Genomic DNA, 18,048 nt, shown 5'->3' with positions numbered 1-18,048 from the left:
CTGATTGCTGGTGCTCAGTGACCTTTGATGGCTATGATCCCTGTCACTGTCCTGGGTGGTATCTTTTGCTCTAGGGTGACCCTCTCTAGACCCAGTGGGGCCGTGGTTGCAGTCCCAAGGGATCTGTTGGTTGGGTTTAAACAGGAATTAAAGCTGGTCATGCTTAATTTACATGCTTTCTTTACAGCGCCTTCCTTCTGTCCCCATCGGCGCCCCCCCTCCCACTCCTCCTGCTGTCTGCTCACGGGTATAGCCCCTCTTCCTGCTGTCTGCACACGGGTATAGCCCCTCCTCCTGCTGTCTGTACATGGGTATAGCCCCTCCTCCTGCTGTCTGCACATGGGTATAGCCCCTCCTCCTGCTGTCTGTACACGGGTATAGCCCCTCCTCCTGCTGTCTGCACATGGGTATAACCCCTCCTCCTGCTGTCTGCACACGGGTATAGCCCCTCTTCCTGCTGTCTGCACATGGGTATACCCCTCCTCCTGCTGTCTGCACACGGGTATAGCCCCTCCTCCTGCTGTCTGCACAGGGGTATAGCTCCTCCTCCTGCTGTCTGCACACGGGTATAGCTCCTCCTCCTGCTGTCTGTACATGGGTATAGCCCCTCCTCCTGCTGTCTCCCTGCTTTTGCCGCCTTTTTGCTTGTACATTTTTTTCTTCCATCTCCTGTTACAAGGAGAGCTCCACACTTGAAGCTGCCTGCCCTGGAACAAGGACACCATCCCACTCCAGTGAAACTGTGCCCTCGACTCTCAGGAGTGTGTGTGAGAGAGAGAGAGAGAGAGAGAGAGAGAGGGGGGGGGGGACAGAGAGAGGGACAGAGAGAGGGACAGAGAGAGGGACAGAGAGAGAGACAGAGAGAGAGACAGAGTGTGTGTGTGTGTGTGGCCATGTGTGAGTGTGTTGGTTGAGACACTATGTAGACCAGGCTAGTCTCAAATTCATGGACCTCTGACTACCCCTGCCTCTCAAGTGCTGGGATTTCGGTGTGTGCCAATATGGCTGGCCAGATCCAGTCTTTCTGTAACCATCTTAGAGGACTTGTTTCTGGTCTGTGTGGCATCTGCCTCGTCCTGCCTTCTTTCTGGTACTTTCTTTTTTTTTTTTTGGATTTGGTTTTTCCGAGACTGGGTTTCTCTGTGTAGCCCTGGCTGTCCTGGAACTCACTCTGTAGACCAGGCTGGCCTCGAACTTAGAAATCCGCCTGCCTCTGCCTCCCAGAGTGCTGGGATTACAGGCATGCACCACCACCGCCCAGCTTTCTGGTACTTTCTAATGCATTGTCTTGCCTTGTTCCTTTGCTTTGGCCTCCCTCCTCGCCCTCCCTCCGAGTGATTTAAAACCAACAACAAAATCAGCCTCTTACCTGCTTTTGGCTGTTTACTTATTTTTGGTGGTGAGGGGTTCCATCCTGAAGTCATCCCTGCATGGTGATTGTTCTACAGATTGGCCCACACTTATACTGAGGTGTGGGGGCTCTTACTTGTCAACCTTGCCTAACACACGTCCAGCCAGGCACCTCACACAGGGCTTTCTGGGGGGGGGGGTTCTCTTCCTGTCTAGTCCTCCGCAGCCTTGTCCTCCCCTCCTCTGACAGGACCAAGGTCCCGCCCACCACTTCTCCTTCAGTCTAAACTTTCGCTGTATTTCACTTACTCTGGTACTCAGCAGAGTCCTTTTAAAATATTTTAACTTACTACCTCTGTGTGCCTGTGGTCAGGGAGTAACTTTTAGGAACTGGTTCTCGAGTCCCCTGACCTACAGTTAAGATGGCCAGGTTTGCCCCACAGAGCTTTTTACCCTGGCTCCTGGCGCAGTGTTCTTTCTTCAACTCTGAAATGTATGTCAAGAACGTATGTCACACTAATGTGGATTCTCTAGGCGTTAGGATGATCACATTGGAAGCCAATGTATGTGGTGAACAGCCCGGGGTCTAATCTTGGTGATACAGTCATCATTTTTCCCCGTAACATTATTTCTGTGAGGACTGCCCTCCTGTAAGGAGTATTGTTTGAAAATAGGTGAATTCCAAAGCTTAAAGAAAATAAAAAAAGATGTTCTTCTGTCATGTATATTCTTTTAATGTATTTTTTCAGTTATGTATACATACATACTATATATATATATAGTATATATAGTATATATATGCATATATGTACTATATAATTTATATAGTGTATGCATATAGGTGTATTATATATATTTACATATACATATGTGTGTGTGTATCATACCTGCCTACTGCTATCCTGCCTCCTCTGTCCATTCCTGTAAACCTCTTCTCTGGCTTCCCTCCTTCACAGAGTCTTTTTGTTTTGCCTTTGGTGGCCCGTTGACTTGAATAAGTAGGGTTTGGGCTTGGTTACTTGAGCAAGGGCGACTTACCAGTGGCTACACCACAGAGGAATACATCTTGCAGCTCATTTTTGTTTTTGGTTTCCACTGTGTAAGACGCTGCTGTGGGCTTTTAAGGTGAATATTCGTGTAGCAACACCGTGAGGACAGACCGTCATAGTTGGGCACAGTTGACCCAATGAAAGCTATGTGTCCGGCCTGACAGCTTGTACACCAAGTATGACCTGTAGGACTAACTGCAGGCTGCAGAAAATAACTTTATAGATGAATTTAAATTTTAGGCAGAATTCCCTTTGCAGCCACAAATAGCAGGGCTATTTTTATTGTAGCGCACACAGTCGAGATGGAACTCAATATTAGAAGAAATGCTTTATTTCGCCAAGACAGCTCACAGTCAACACGGTCCTTGTTTTTCTTGGCAGCAACTTCCCAGCCATCTGCGAGTCCAGGGGAGCCGTCTCCACCATCCATCCATCCAGCACAATCTGAGTTAATAACTGATGCTGGCGACACCATCAAGCTGACGTGCGTGGATCCTGACTTCGTCAAATGGACTTTCGAGAACTTGGATGGAATGATTGAGAATAAGCACAAGGAATGGATTCGGAAGAATGCTGAGGTCTCTCACACGGGCAGATACACATGCATCAACCGCAGCGGCCTCAGGAGCTCTATTTATGTGTTCGTAAGAGGTAAATGCTCGGTGTTCCGTGTTACTGTGCTGGAGAGTGGTGGGTACCCTGTTCTTTTAAGTGACGTGGAGGTGACCAAACCACAGGCAGAATTTGGCTGGCTGATTCTGCCAGCTTCCTCATGGCTTTGAGCGTGACCCCAACTGGGGGTCCGCAAAGCCAGGCCGGAACTGGATTACAATCTGGTTAACCCATTTGTCCTGGAGCTTGGAGTCAACCCCTGAGAATAAATTAGGCCCTTTGGGAAAACTGTATTTTAAAACCTTGAGATACTAAATATTCCCACTTAGTAAAGACACTTCAGGGAGCCCAAGGCCTCAAAGGGCCTGAACAGACCAGCACTTCAAAAGACTTGGCCCACTCTGAGGGACTAAATTCCAGAAAAACGACTCAAAACAGCGAAGCATCCCTTGTCAGTCATAAGGTTGTTCAGAGTTGGTTCTTTTCAGCAATTACAGCCTCTTGGAAACAAAAGACAAAGATGTGACAGTTGAACTCCTACACCTCATTTTCTAGACGCATTCCGCAGTCTGTGGATGTGTCTTTGCTATCATGGCAAGAACCCGCAGGGCGGTATCCTTTGGGTGACGTAAAACAAAGCTAATGTCAGTCTAGGAGACAAACGAGAAGGCAGGAAATGGCAGTCCTGGTGCGGCCCCAGTTGTAGTGGGACCGGGCCTGTCATTTATAACACGCATGCTTAGAGCTCTGTGCGTCTGTGGTGGATGTTTTCTTGTGCCCGGGAGGTGTGCTGCTGCCTTGGGCCTCCGTTTCTCCCTGTGGTCCTCAGATAAGATGAGCAGTCTCCCTTAGGGGCTTGTTAGGGGAACACAATTATACAAATCTTAGCATGCTCGAACAGGGGTTAATAAAGCGGCCTCGGAAGAGCGCCGTGAAATTGACTGTGCCTCTGCCGCCGGCTTTATCAGTTGTCCTTCCTCAAGTGGGCAGCTGAGGACACTGCTCAGCGATAAGACACAGCTTAGCTTCAGGGTTCGGCTCCACAACTGTTGCGCCCACCCACCAGCCACTGGCAACGCTGGAGAAGACATTTTGTCATTTCCACAGGAGGTAATGAAAATACCATTAAAGTACCAGTCGGCTTCTGGGTGATCATATAGACGCTTGTTGGCCTGAGGAGGTGGCTGAGTTAGCCAGTTAGCTCACCCCCTTTCCTCGTGTTTAGACCCTTAACTAGTGTGCATGCCACTGAGAGAGCAGAAGGGACACCTTTGGGAGGCTCCTGCACCCTGGTAATGGAGAAAGTATAGACAGAAAACCAGCTGCAGCTTCTGATGGGTTTTTTTTTTTTTTTTTGGTCTTTTTGTTTTTTAATTAAATGATAAAACAAATATATTTCAGTGTGTAGCAGATTCTGTTTGTGTGTGTATAACATTTGATTTCCAGGTGGAGAGGATAATTTGAAAAACAGAATTTCCGAGGGCTGAGATGATAGCTTGTCAGGCAGGGAGTGCTTACCCACAGGCCTAGGCCCTGAGTCTGATCCTTAATACCCACCAAAAGCACTTGCTGCTTTCACAGGGGACCCACTTCGGTTCCCAGCACCCACACTGGGCAGTTCACCATCACTTAGAGCCCCAGTTTCCAGAAGATCTAATGGCCCCTTCCAGTCTTCTGTCCACACGCTGGCGCACGGTCTAATAAAAATGACAAGCTTTGAAGTCCATTGTGTTCTTCAAGCTCGTAAATCTTTTAAACTTGTATCCAGAGAGCAGGTTGTGGGGGTACACACCTTTCATCCCAGCTGAGGCAGGTGGGTCTCTGAGTTAGAGTCCAGCCTGGTCTACAAGCAAGTTCCAGATCAGCCAGGGGTGCATAGGGAAACCCCATCTAAACAAACAAATAAACACACTAACAAAGCATTTTCAGTGTCTCCACACCCAGCACGATGGCTTTTTGTTCTGCTCCACAGATCCCGCTGTACTTTTCCTGGTTGACCCTTCCTTGTTTGGCAAAGAAGACAGTGACGCGCTGGTCCGATGCCCTCTGACAGACCCACAGGTGTCCAATTATTCCCTCGCTGAGTGCGATGGGAAATCTCTCCCCACGGACCTGATGTTTGTCCCAAACCCCAAGGCTGGCATCACCATCAAAAACGTGAAGCGTGCCTACCACCGGCTGTGTGTCCGGTGTACTGCCCAGCGTGAGGGCAAATGGATTCGGTCCGACAAATTCACACTCAAAGTGAGAGCAGGTACAGCCTCTTTCTTACATCTTGTGGGAGGTGGAGACCCTATTCATGGGTCTGATTTCTCTCTTTCTGCTTAGCCCAAGGTATCAGGACACAGCTACTAGTAAGATCACCACCTTCCCAGGTCATGGTAGACATTGTGAATTCTCCCAGAGAGACAGGTACATGGCTGTTGTTAACTAAACGGTCATTAAACCTGCTGGCTTAGGTCATCCCAAAGTGACATCCTTGCCACAGGTGTTCCTACTCAATGGAAAGATTTAATTTGAGGACATTAGTCTACAAGGGATTTATGCTTTAATTTAAATGGACATGTGACCTGATTTTTTTTCCTATAGCTGATTGGTTCCCAAGCCATTCAAGCTCTGGGAAAGAAAGTGCCCGCAACCCAAGGACCTTGTTACCCTGGCATCACCTCGAACCTGCCAGTAGCCAGGAGATAAACCAGGCTTTATAGATGGAGGTTATCTAATTCAGCATCACTTTGGGATTCAACTGATGAGGAGAATTTTTAATCTGCTTCTGAAAAACTGTACTCATTAAAATGAAGGAAATTTTAATTATTTAAAACCTGAAGTTTTTAGAAGTAAGCAAGGTGTGATTGTATAATATATGGGAAAGGTACCCATTTGGCTAAAAGACTATTATTAGCTGTATACTAGGTCCTCAAGAAATCATCAAGGGTAAAGATTAAGCCTGCTTTATCAGGCTACCCTCTTCCACCCAAGGGGAAAAGGCAGAAGTATTTATGCTCTCCCGCTGGGCACCCCTGTCTTTCTCACACAGCATGACTGAGTTTACTTGAGGGATGAATGACTTCATAGGTCAATATTTAGTTACGCAAACAATACAGATCAGTTAGTATTGTGCTTTGTATTTTATTTAATGGTGTATAACACAAGCTGTGCAAAGTCAAGAAAAAGCAAGGTTGGGTCCTGAGAGGTGGCTGACTAAGTTAGGAGAGCTTGCTGCTTGCTCTTCCAACAGATCAACCCAGCTCCCAGCTCCCAGCTCCCACCTTGGGTGGCCGGTATCGGCCAATAACTCCAGCCCCAGGGTATTCTCCACCATCCACTTTGGCTTTCTCAGACACCCTTCCCCCACAAACACACACATGGTGTACACACACAAAGATAAAGAAAAAAGATACCGATAAAATAATTTTTACAAAGAAAAGAAGTGTGTTAAAAATAAGACGAGTTGAAATTCCCTGTGAAGGAAGGACTGACGTCAGGGCTGTGTTTCTTTTCATTGTAGCCATCAAGGCTATCCCAGTTGTGTCCGTGTCCGAAACAAGTCATCTCCTTAAGGAAGGGGACACATTTACGGTGGTGTGCACCATAAAAGATGTGTCCACTTTCGTGGGCTCCATGTGGATTAAGGTGAACCCTCAGGTGAGTGCCGTTTAATCCCTATCTCGTGCTGCGGTCTCTGTGTGGTTGGTGATTGTACAGGATCTCTGTATCACTGGCCCAGGGTGACTCTGCTGGTGGGCATAGCTGTCTGCAACTAGCTAAAAGTACGTTCACATCCTGTCTAACTCTGTATATTGCGGCATGCGTGTTTACTATTAGTCATAAATAATTGCCACATTGTCACTGTATTTTGAGAAACGAGAGGGCATCTGTCTCAGGTTATTACTTAACATTGTTTTTTTAAAATGACTTTAGTAAGGAAATTAAAAATACAAAACAAAATAAATAAAATAACTGTATATTATTCAGATAATGCATACTTCAGGTAAAACTATAGTCTGCTTAGGCTAGGTGACAGAGTCGTCGACACCTTTCCCCCTTCTTCTTCTTGTGAAGAAGAAATGCCATCTGGTATGGCCCTCGAAGCTCTTCTGATCCCCGCAGAATGGCCGCATCGTCTGGGACATTGGGCTCTTTCTTTGCAGCTTGGATTCCCCCTTGAGGCTGGTTACCTGAGATGAAATTGCTAGTAGCTTTCTGTTTGTTTTCGTTGCTATTAATAAAATGGTTATTATCTTTAATGTGAAACATTTGGATGTGCCTATGTTCTCAATCAGCTGACATATATGTATTGAATGCATGCTATATGTCAGATGCTGTGCTGGGCATGTCTTAAATAAATCTTAGCCAAGTCCTTCCTTCCCCCATTTCTTTTTCTTTCAGTTCTAAGGTTTAAACCCAAAGGCCTTATGACTACAAGGCAAGGAAGGATACTCTAACCGATTTTAGACCGTTTTATTTGGATATTCCTTTTTTTTTGCCTCAAATACTCAATTACAAGATTTTAAAACTCTTAATTTCCCCAATATTTTCCATTAAAATTCCCACTGACTGAGTTTCTCTTCTATTTTTCTATAATTTTAGTGAGACAATTGCCTAACCATCAGAAGTTCCTCTGTCTTTTACATGTAGGAATGTGAAATGGAAAAATGGAAATACATTTATTTTTCTTCTTCCTCCTCCTCCTGGCCAGTGTTCACCATTGGCAATTTCATGCCTGCATACAGAGTATGGTGTGAACCGCATAACCATGGTGACCTGCATAATGATGGTATTTGTACAGATCTTGACAGATGATAACTTGCTCCGTCTACGAAGCCTGCCACTGGCCTGGAGATCGGATTGGACTGGAGACTCATCCTTTCAAACCAATACCTCAGAGAACCAAGTTTTAGTTTTCAGACCATCTAATGTAATACAAATAATAGCTTCTGTATGGATTTTGGGCTAACCTTACAGAGCACAATCCCATATTAATTGGCTTTCTATAATCCTTGATTTCAGAGGAGAGAACAATTTAGACTGTGTGTGTATATTTGAGCCTGTGTATACTTGAAAATTAGCCCTTTTAAGATGGGAAATTCAATTTGCCCCAGGCGGTTTTGTTCTGAGCCACGTATCCCAGGAGCCCTGCATGCCAGTCCCAATTAACCCACTGGCAATGGTAGCTAAGTCTTTAGTGTTAGGAGCTCTTTGGGGAGATCCCAGTGTGTGCCTCCAAGGGTTAAAGAAAAACCAAATCATGTGCAGACAGCATGCAATGTGTGACTTGCAGATGGGACTCTTGGCCCCCTGCCAGGGTTCACCATGAATCTTTTATTGATCCCTTGGCATAATTTGGAATGCTGTTAGCACTATCAGATTATTTAAAAAATCCATAATGCTTGATCTTGACCATTTAGGGGAAGCTGTGCTCAGGAGAAATTGAGGCTACAATGAGATCTTAGGAGTTGTTGCGATTATTTGTTCAAGCCTACAAGTCTTGGGGTTTATTATACAGTGCTTGTTCATCTTGGCCAGCTCTTCTAATGCTTCCACACGCTGAACTTCTATTGGCTTCCAGTGCTGAGCTTGGCAGTATAGTATGCTGAATTAAGATCTTTGACTCTGGGTGTTAGCTAGCACATCATTTTTGACCAAGCTATTTTGTTCTGCACTGGCCATCTCAGTCCTTGTGCTGAGCACCCTTTGGGGGACTCTCTGACCCTACGCAGAGTGGTGTTCCATCTGTTTTTGATCACTGTGGCTTTGGCACAGAAGGCAGAAACAGCAGCCTAAAGGCCAGCATAGGGGTGTCGCTCATTGTGACTCATCGTAGGATATAGTGGTCCTATACACTGAAACGGCAGGTTTCTGCCACTAGAAACACTTAGAAGGGATGGCTCGGGATCTGCTGAGGACCATATATATTAGAAAGGCACGGGGAGCCCTATTTGTTATTCACACCTTATAGGAACAAAGGCCAGGGCCAGGTGTGTCTTTGATAAGTTCTCCAAGTCAAACAGATTCTCTTCTTTTTTAATAAACCTTGGGCCATCGACTTTTACGTATGCTTATTTTAATGTAACAGGATTCCAAACACTGCGGCTGGAGGTTAGCTCCATTACAGAGCCTTTGCTTTGCCTGTTTGAGGCCTTCAGTTCCCAGCCCTGAAGAAAAATTCTTAAGCTGTAATTATACGAGGAAAAAAAAAACAAAAAACGAGAGTCATTGTCCATGTTTGTAGCTAGCAATGCTGTATCTATAGTAGAAATATAATGTGAGCTGCACAGGCCATTTAAAAATTTCTGATAGGCACATTCCAAAAATAAGTGATTTATTTTAATGTCATATTTGACCCAGTAATGTGAAATATCATCATTTCCTACTAAAATGAACATAAGAGCTATTAATAATGCACTCTGCATCGTATAATTTGGAATCTAGGATGTATTTTATGCGGAGTCAACAACTACAGCATTTGAAGCACTCCATGGTCACAAGTGGCCAGTCCTAGTAATGCCAGGTAGCCCGCACGTTTTCCATGGTTCTCTTAACTTTTCCCCACGTGCATGCATTGCCACTTGGTTGTAGCTTTAAGACTGATGCTTTGCTTGTGATAGGTTCTCACTATTGTAGCCCAAGCTGGCCTTGAACCTGTAGCCATCCATCTGTCTCAGCTCCCAGGTGTTGGCAGTACAGGTGTAAGCTGTCTTAAGTGATGCCACATTTCTCTTATTTCCTACCCAGACATAATCTTTACTGTCATATTTACCCAACGGATATTAGCATCGTCCCAAGCATCACTGCAGTCAGTATCGTGGAACTTTTGTCTTCTGTTATGAGCCTTAGACACAGGTGATCTGAGGAGCTTAGCATCCTGCTAGGCTCCTTTCCGGCAGTGTGCCTATTACCAGCACTGGCTGCTGGGCCTACACTGCCAGGGCAATGTAGCCGTAGCTGGCCATCGCCCCTGGTCTTTGCTGGTATCCGCTCTTGCTTGCTTGCTTGCTTTAGTTGATGCTATTGTTTTCTCCATTGTAAAGGGAATGTGTGCAGATGACAGCAGATTTGGAAGATGCAAAATGCAGAGCTAGACTTCTTCCCATCTTTTTTAGTGGAGTTGCCGATATTAAAGTTTTCCCATGGTACTTCCTGGGCAAGCATCTCTTCATGTCTGGTCTGCAGACAGATCACAAGAGTGACGTCCTAAGGCCAGAGCCACAGTCCTTTCTGGTCAGCCTGATCCAACACTTTGTGATGTGGTCTTGTAGGCGACCTATGCCTTATGCCTTGAGTCCTTAAGAAAGTTCTCTTGGATTGGTAACTATGATGATGAATGTGGAGTCAGTTGTTCATATTCTGCTTCTAATTTCGTTTTTTAAGATAATAAACTAAATGCTATTAAAAAGGTTGTATGCTTTCTTTCAGTTGTTAGATTCACACATGGAAAAGGGTCTAGTGGGGTAGCGGGGCTGGTGATGTAACTTGGTTGATAGAATGCTTGCCAGGCATGCATGAAACCCTGGGTTCAATGCATAGCACATCATAAACCAGACTTGATGGGGACATATGCCTGTGATGCCTGCACTCGGGGGGGAAGGGGGGGTGGGGGTGGAAGGTCAAGGTCATGGCTACATAAAAAATTAGATACAATTCTGGTCTACATGCAGATCCTGTGTCAAAGGGGGAAAGGAAACAAAAGGAAATGTTAATATGACATACATGTGCTGACTCACTATGACATATCGGTATTCTATAATATTTCTTATGTGGTGACTCTGAAAATCTAATACCGCAGAGACCTTGGAATGAATTTTCCTGTATTTTCCAATCGTTCATAATGACTTATCTTTCAATATAATCCTGTGATATGAAGGGTCCCAGTGACAGGCTTGTCACGACGCTTTATTTATTATTCCCCCTCAGTAGTGTATAATGAATGCTAATATGGAGAAGTTAATTGCTGCTATTTTTAATTTAGGAAAGATCCTGAATATAAATTATATGGTAATCTTTGATTTTTTTCCTCCCCTTCTGAAAGCCCCAGAGCAAAGCCCAGGTAAAGCGCAATAGCTGGCACCGGGGCGACTTCAATTACGAACGCCAGGAGACGCTGACGATCAGCTCCGTAAGAGTTAACGATTCTGGAGTGTTCATGTGTTATGCCAATAATACTTTTGGATCAGCAAATGTCACAACAACCTTGAAAGTAGTAGGTAAATATCTCTATGGGAATGTATAAATTACGGGCAATAGTGACGGAGAAATTACTAGATAGTTTCCTTTTTATGCAAATGAGATTCTAAGAACCGATTCTTAGAATTTATTATCACCAAATGAATGGATGGATGGATGGATGGATGGATGGATGGATGGATGGATGGATGAATATTATCCCCGGAGCCTCTTGGCAGCAGAACACAAAACCAGATCCTACCAATTTACCCAAAAGACAGGAGAGAACTGTCCCTGAAGTTCAGACCTGTCACTGTGTGTGCCCACCTTCCCCTCCCCCGCAAGCAGAACATAGACCGACTCCCTCACATGTTAGCCCTTGCTACAATGGCTCGAGTTTTGCAATGGCTTGAGTTTTGCAATGACCTCTGTAGATGCGTAGAGCATGAAACCCAGGACACTTCTCTGTCTTCTGGAAGACACGTTGTTTGTCAGTTGTTGGCTTTAGCCCCTTTGTGGTCTGCGATGAGTCGGGCTTCTCCTGCCCATTGGCCTTTCTGCCTCTCTGTTCTGTAGCACTCAATCAAGTTCATTGATAGCTTACACGGTCAGGAAAGCTGCGCTGGTCCCAGAGGGCCTTGGAGAAGGGTCCTCAGGGTCTCTTCTGCCCCCAGGTCCCCACATCTGCTCTGTACAGCAGTAGGTGTAGCTTTGGTCTTCTGGATGCAAGAAAGTCCCCTAGTATTTATATCTGCGGTAAGTACTTAAAGAGAAGCTGAGCATAGAGCAGTCCTGTTATTTATGATTTATCCAAACCAATAACAGTTTTCCAAAATTATTTCATTCATAGGTTTTGTTTTGGTTTCTATCTTCTAGATGTTGTTTGATTTCACCTATTTTATTTTTGGCTTACCATCTTTATTGTAATTAATATGTAAACCTTTTTAATGCATCCATTTTCTTGGTGCTTGCCATTGGCCTTTCTGCCTCTCTGTTCTGTAGCACTCAATCAAGTTCATTGATAGCTCACACGGTCAGGAAAGCTGCGCTGGTCCCAGAGGGCCTTGGAGAAGGGTCCTCAGGGTCTCTTCTGTCCCCAGGTCCCCACATCTGTTCTGTACAGCAGTAGGTGTAGCTTTGGTCTTCTGGATGCAAGAAAGTCCCCTAGTATTTATATCTGCGGTAAGTACTTAAAGAGAAGCTGAGCATAGAGCAGTCCTGTTATTTATGATTTATCCAAACCAATAAGTTTTCCAAAATTATTTCATTCATAGGTTTTGTTTTGGTTTCTATCTTCTAGATGTTGTTTGATTTCACCTATTTTATTTTTGGCTTACCATCTTTATTGTAATTAATATGTAAACCTTTTTAATGCATCCATTTTCTTGGTGCTTGCCTTTGATATTGTCTGTGTAGAGCGGCAAGCTCATTTGTGAGTGCTAGTAAAGCAACAGCTGTGTGCTTGCGTCCTGCTCCTCGCCCCACCCAGGATTTCAGTAATTTATGGAACAGAGTTCTGTGATTTTTTTTTTTATTCTCCTGTAGTAACATCATAAAAATCTGGTGCTTCTGCCCAAGTTCTAATGGAAAGTCTCTCAACAGATGAACACAAGAGAAGACACTTCGCTTGTAATTATAGAGTCATCACACACAAAGTGTACTCCTCTGTCCCCAACTGTGATCGTGAGCCATTTATTAATTTGAATAGAAGGCTATGCTTTTAAAATATTAAACTCCATAAGCACTAATTTGCTAAGTTGATCAGGGAGCATGTTGATACACCCTCTTCAGCTCCAGAAAGCAATTAGGAAGGGTGTTTTGAGCATATTGTTGTATGTAATCGGATTTTAAAAAAAAATCCATTCATCAGTTTCCAAGAATTGGAGATGTGTGACTGGAAAGCTCTGTGACTATGAAACCTGAATCTGGTTTTTGTCGTGGGTCAGGAGTGGGCTGTAGTGGGGCTGGAGCAGGAAGAGGCAAAGGCTGATTCCATAGTAGGGTTCAGATCCAACATGGCATAGGCGAGGGGGTGAGACTTTTGGGCCATCTGAATGTGTGTGTGTATGTGTGTGTGTGTATGTGTATACAGTAAAGGCATTCAACATATTACAGGGATGCGTACAGGCTATAAAAATGTTACTCTAATGCAGCAAATAAACAGATCCACCATCCCCCACAGTTATGTTTTGATTGTGTGTGTGTGCGTGTGTGTGTGTGTGTGTGTAAGAGCAGATAGAATCTGACCTGGTTTTAGGTTAGGGGCTTTTCTACTTCTCTGTTTAATGTACCCCAGTTTTTTCTCTGTATTTCTTCAGAGGAAGCAGCCTCCAGCTCCCACAACACTGGAGACGAGATGAGACAGATTTTATGGGAGTGTCAGGCAATAGCGTTTAAACCTGATTAAAAGTTAATGTACTGCTATTTTTTTTTATGCAGAAGCACTTGAAAAAACTTTGTTTTAAGAATTTTGTTAGCATTTCTTCTTTTTATGTTATAGTATTTAAGGTAGAGTATTAATTCTTCTTACATTACAGAAATTTAAGGCTTTGTTTCCACTACATCGCATAGCCCTCCTGTTGTCAGCCTTCTGTTTTATGATGAAATACCCGACACACTAACGGTTTAAGGAGGGAAGTTTCACTTTGGCTCATGTTCTAAGTCTGTAGACTTGAGGCAGCTCTGAAGCATCATGGTAGAAGCAGGAGAGCAGCCACAAGATAGGCGGTCCCCTAGTGACCCATTTCCCTCAGATAGCGCCCCCACAATGGACAGCCATTGATGAGCTTAGAACCCTGGCAATCCAGTCTCTTCCTACAAATCCATTCACTAGCAGCCAAGCCTTTAAGATGGGGGTGTTCTTCACAGTCAAATCAGAACACCTGTATTGGCAAGGTAAGACAACAGAAAACTCAAGACTGCTGACATACATGCATACACACACACACACACACACACACACACACACACACACACACACACATATATATATATATATATATATATATATATATATAAAATATACATAGTTGATATTTTGCCGGCATGTATGTCTATGTGAGAGGGTAAGAAACCCTGGAACTGGACTTACAGATGGGTGTGACCTGCCACATGGGTGCGGGGGAATTGAACCTGTGTCCTCTGGAAGGGCAGAGAACGTAACCACTGAGCATCTCTCTAGCCTTGCTTACACATTTTATCTATGGTAATCTGACTTTTTTTTTTTTTTGCGTGTACAGTTATCTGAACATATGACCTTGTGCAGCAACATTGATTCTTTTAACATAGATCTAATGAACAAAAAAGCTCTTGTAAAGAGTGGCAGAGATATATATCATTTGTGACTTGGGTGTTAGACTAGGGCCAGTCCCAACTCCAGTTTTTATTTTGGATGATTTTTTTCATTCATTCCCCACTGAAAATAATCCCTTTCAAATCGGTTCAGCAGAGAGAGGAAGGATATGGGATTGTGGTTTTGACCTTGACCCTTTAGGCAACCAGACAGCATTAAAAAAAAAAAAAAAAAAAAAAACCCAAACAAAATGCCCCACAATGACAACCTTCCTTGTATATACATAGATAACTACAAAGTTAGTAAAAGTTTACAATACAGTTTAAGCACTTGAAAATGAAATGGAATAAACTTTAAGCTCTAACTTGATATAGCTGCTGCTTAAAGATTTGAGTATTTTGCTTATATTTTTGTATATGAGTTTCCATTATACAATTTTATTCATATTCTTATTCTCTCGCTTAAAATGTATAGAGACTCTAAAAATAGCAGCCATGCTTGGCTTCTCATAGATCTATGTTCAAAGCTAGACTCTGCCTATATGGCTCTGGATCCAAACATAAATCATCTATTTCATTTATAAATTAGAGGTTATGTGTATTGCCTATAAATTGGAGTTATCACTAAGTCTCTAATCTGGGGCTGGGAGGGGCTTGGTGGGTAGGAACACTTATTTTACCCCTGAGGAGCTGAGTTCAAGTCCTCAGCATTTATATAAGAAACCAAGCATGGCCGTGTGCGACTGTAACACCTAGACTAGGGGACAGAGACTGCAGTTCCCGAGAGTTCCCTGGCCAGCCAGTCTTCCTGAAATAGTGAATTTCTGACTCAGTGGAAGACCCCTGGAGTTCTGTCCTACACAGGATTTCCTTGTGTAGCTCTGGCTGTCCTGGAACTCCTTCTGTGGGCCAGGTTGGCCTCAAACTCAGAAGATCTGCTTGCCTCTACCTCTGAAGTGCTGGGATGAAAGCTGTGTACCACCACCACCTGAGTAGTCACTACACACTAAATGTGCATGTGTCATAGACATTAATACCACACACACACACACATATGCACATACACCACACACACACACCACACACACATATACACATACACATACACCACACACACACACACACACACACATAGACCACGCACACGCGCACACACACACACACACACACACACACTTGAATAAAACCCATACCCTGTTTTTCATCTATAAATTAGAGGCAACAGCTCTATGCTCCAGACTGATTGTAAGCATAAATGTCATAATTATTAAATGAAATGTGTGCTAAAGTGCTCGAGGCAGTTCTTGGCATATAGTGAGCACTGTCCCCTAAATGGAAGCTATAAAAATAATATTGGCAATTATCTTGTTGCTCTTTTTCAAGCTTGCTTTTGGATTATTACATAACTATCTCTAAGCCTGTATTATTTACTTCACCAGTGTTCTGTCATGTCAAGAGTTATCGAAGCCCCTGCAGATAGTACTTTGTACATCTCTTAACCCATTTTAAGAAGAGTTCTCAAATGGAAATTATAGGATTTAGACTTAAAATAGATAATTTAAAAAAAGAAGCTCTCGATTGCTAACTGGTTCTGAGACGTGGCGTGCCAGTTTGTCGTGTGTGCTTTCCCTGTGCTTCTTCGAAACACACTCGAGATTCTTGGGTTTATTTTAAATTAGTTTTGCTATTTTTAATAAATGGAAAGTGCTATCCATATTTTAATGACTGGTTTAGCTAAACAATCCTTCTCCCGTAGTTTAATGTCTCCTTTCCCATTCCCTTAATTCGAATTTGCCCTTTATGATATTTTCCTTTTGCCACTTCCAAGAAGCACCCACCCCTCTCCCTCACAAGCGGTCAGAGCCCAGTTTTCACGTTAAATCGCTGTCTGACTGATGGCCCGTGGCATGACAACAAACAACAAGTGGTATGGAAGGGCCAGCGACCGCTTTCTTCGAATACAAAATGATTTTTTTGGCAGCATTTTTATGATATTTTAGAGCTCATTCTTGCCTTCACTCAGTGGCTTCCTTTTACTGCATTTGTAATTATTCTGGACTTAGGCGAAGGCTATTTAGTAAATATCTTGAACGTGAACCTCAGGATCGTGGAGACAAGCAGATGCAGAGAACCTTTCAGGGAACCACTAGCACAGTGGTAGTATACATCCGGGACTTAATGTGTGCCCTGCCTTACCCAGGACTCTGTGAAGAGCAAAGGTGACTGACGCACATCCTCTCACATGGTGCCAGTCAACGCTGGAAGCCATCATCCGCCACCATTTTTGTGATTCTAAGTTGACGTCGCGTGTTCCTGTCGTTTGTGAATTCTGATTGCTGTCTTACTCTGTTCCGATTAGAAAAGGGATTCATCAACATCCTCCCCGTGAAGAACACTACGGTATTTGTAACCGATGGAGAAAACGTAGATTTGGTGGTTGAATACCAGGCTTACCCTCAGCCTGAGCACCAGCAGTGGATCTACATGAATAGGACCTCTACTAACAAAGGGGAGGCTTCCGTCAAATCTGACAACAAAAGTAACATCAGGTAAGAAGGGGACTGTGCCCATGTTACCCTGCAACCAGGCCATGTTTTGGTGACCCGGCAGCACGTGGGAAGCTGCCGTACAAGGAGGGACACCTTCCTCCATGTTCTCGGCCAATGATTCCATTTTGCTGCGGGTTTAGAATGCTTCCACGACATATGTGAACTGATGCCGACTCAGTGTCTCATTTGGAAAGTGGGGGTTACTTTTCTCTCAGTTTTAAGGGTAACTCAGAGCAATGACTAGCCTATCTTCAGGATACAATAATTCTCCTTAGAAAGAAATGGAAGTTAGTATTGTTACTTCTTTATTAAATCTCTGAGGCAACTCTGAATCAGCATGCTTCAGGCCAGGTGATTGACTTTTTTTTTTCAGATCTCTTATTAAATCTTCAAAACATCATAATTACAATAGTAGCAGTCTTAATACCTTGTGTGCTTTTGTTTGTTTCTGTCCTATATGCCTTACACATATCAGCATAAACCTTAGACGCAGCACTTGATTATTATTATTATTTTTTTACATTTAACTTATAGTTGTGTGGGTATGTAATGGCAGGGACACAGTGCACCCCAAAGTGTATGTGAAGGTCAGGAGACAACCTTCAGGAGTCAGGTCTCTCCTTCCACCAGTACACACATTCCAGGGATCAAACTCAGGTGCCTGTGCTGAAAGCAGCTTTATCAAGTCACCAGCCCTGTGGCAGGCACTCTTAGTACCCCTGTCTTTATAGAAGAACAATCTAAGGCACAGAAGGCTGAAGTAATATGACCAAGATCAAATGACTAATAAGGGTCTGGGAAGTGGGCAGAGTCTGTTGGTCCATCAGGAACTGCTGACTGTCGGATGAACACATGAGCGAGCTGCGGGGCTCTAAGCGTGGGATTTTGCATGCATTTGTCTAAAACGGCTCAGCTCCCTAGAAGCCGAGCCTGAGACAGGAGGTCAGGGGTTGTGGTTTATGCAGAGAGAAAGCTCTGGGGGAGTGGGGGGCAGGAAACCAGCTGAGAAAGGACCTTGGGGGGCACTGAGTTTT

The 18,048-nt window shown here is 44.0% G+C and overlaps 1 protein-coding gene across 2 annotated transcripts in view; it reads left to right on the top strand.

Moving 5' to 3' along the window:
* Kit (KIT proto-oncogene, receptor tyrosine kinase) overlaps window positions 1-18,048 on the top strand; it is a 78,130-nt gene that overhangs the window by 29,916 nt on the left and 30,166 nt on the right. For both annotated transcript variants that reach the window (XM_052198620.1, XM_052198618.1), the window contains exons 2-6: window positions 2,781-3,050; window positions 4,984-5,265; window positions 6,520-6,656; window positions 11,041-11,215; window positions 16,825-17,014. In XM_052198620.1, coding sequence (XP_052054580.1) covers window positions 2,781-3,050; window positions 4,984-5,265; window positions 6,520-6,656; window positions 11,041-11,215; window positions 16,825-17,014 — 1,054 coding nt within the window. The remainder of the gene's footprint in view (window positions 1-2,780; window positions 3,051-4,983; window positions 5,266-6,519; window positions 6,657-11,040; window positions 11,216-16,824; window positions 17,015-18,048) is intronic.

This window comes from Apodemus sylvaticus, chromosome 11, assembly GCF_947179515.1.
Source record: "Apodemus sylvaticus chromosome 11, mApoSyl1.1, whole genome shotgun sequence".
Taxonomy (NCBI): Eukaryota; Metazoa; Chordata; class Mammalia; order Rodentia; family Muridae; genus Apodemus; species Apodemus sylvaticus.
This window is presented reverse-complemented; position numbering and strand designations above follow the sequence as displayed.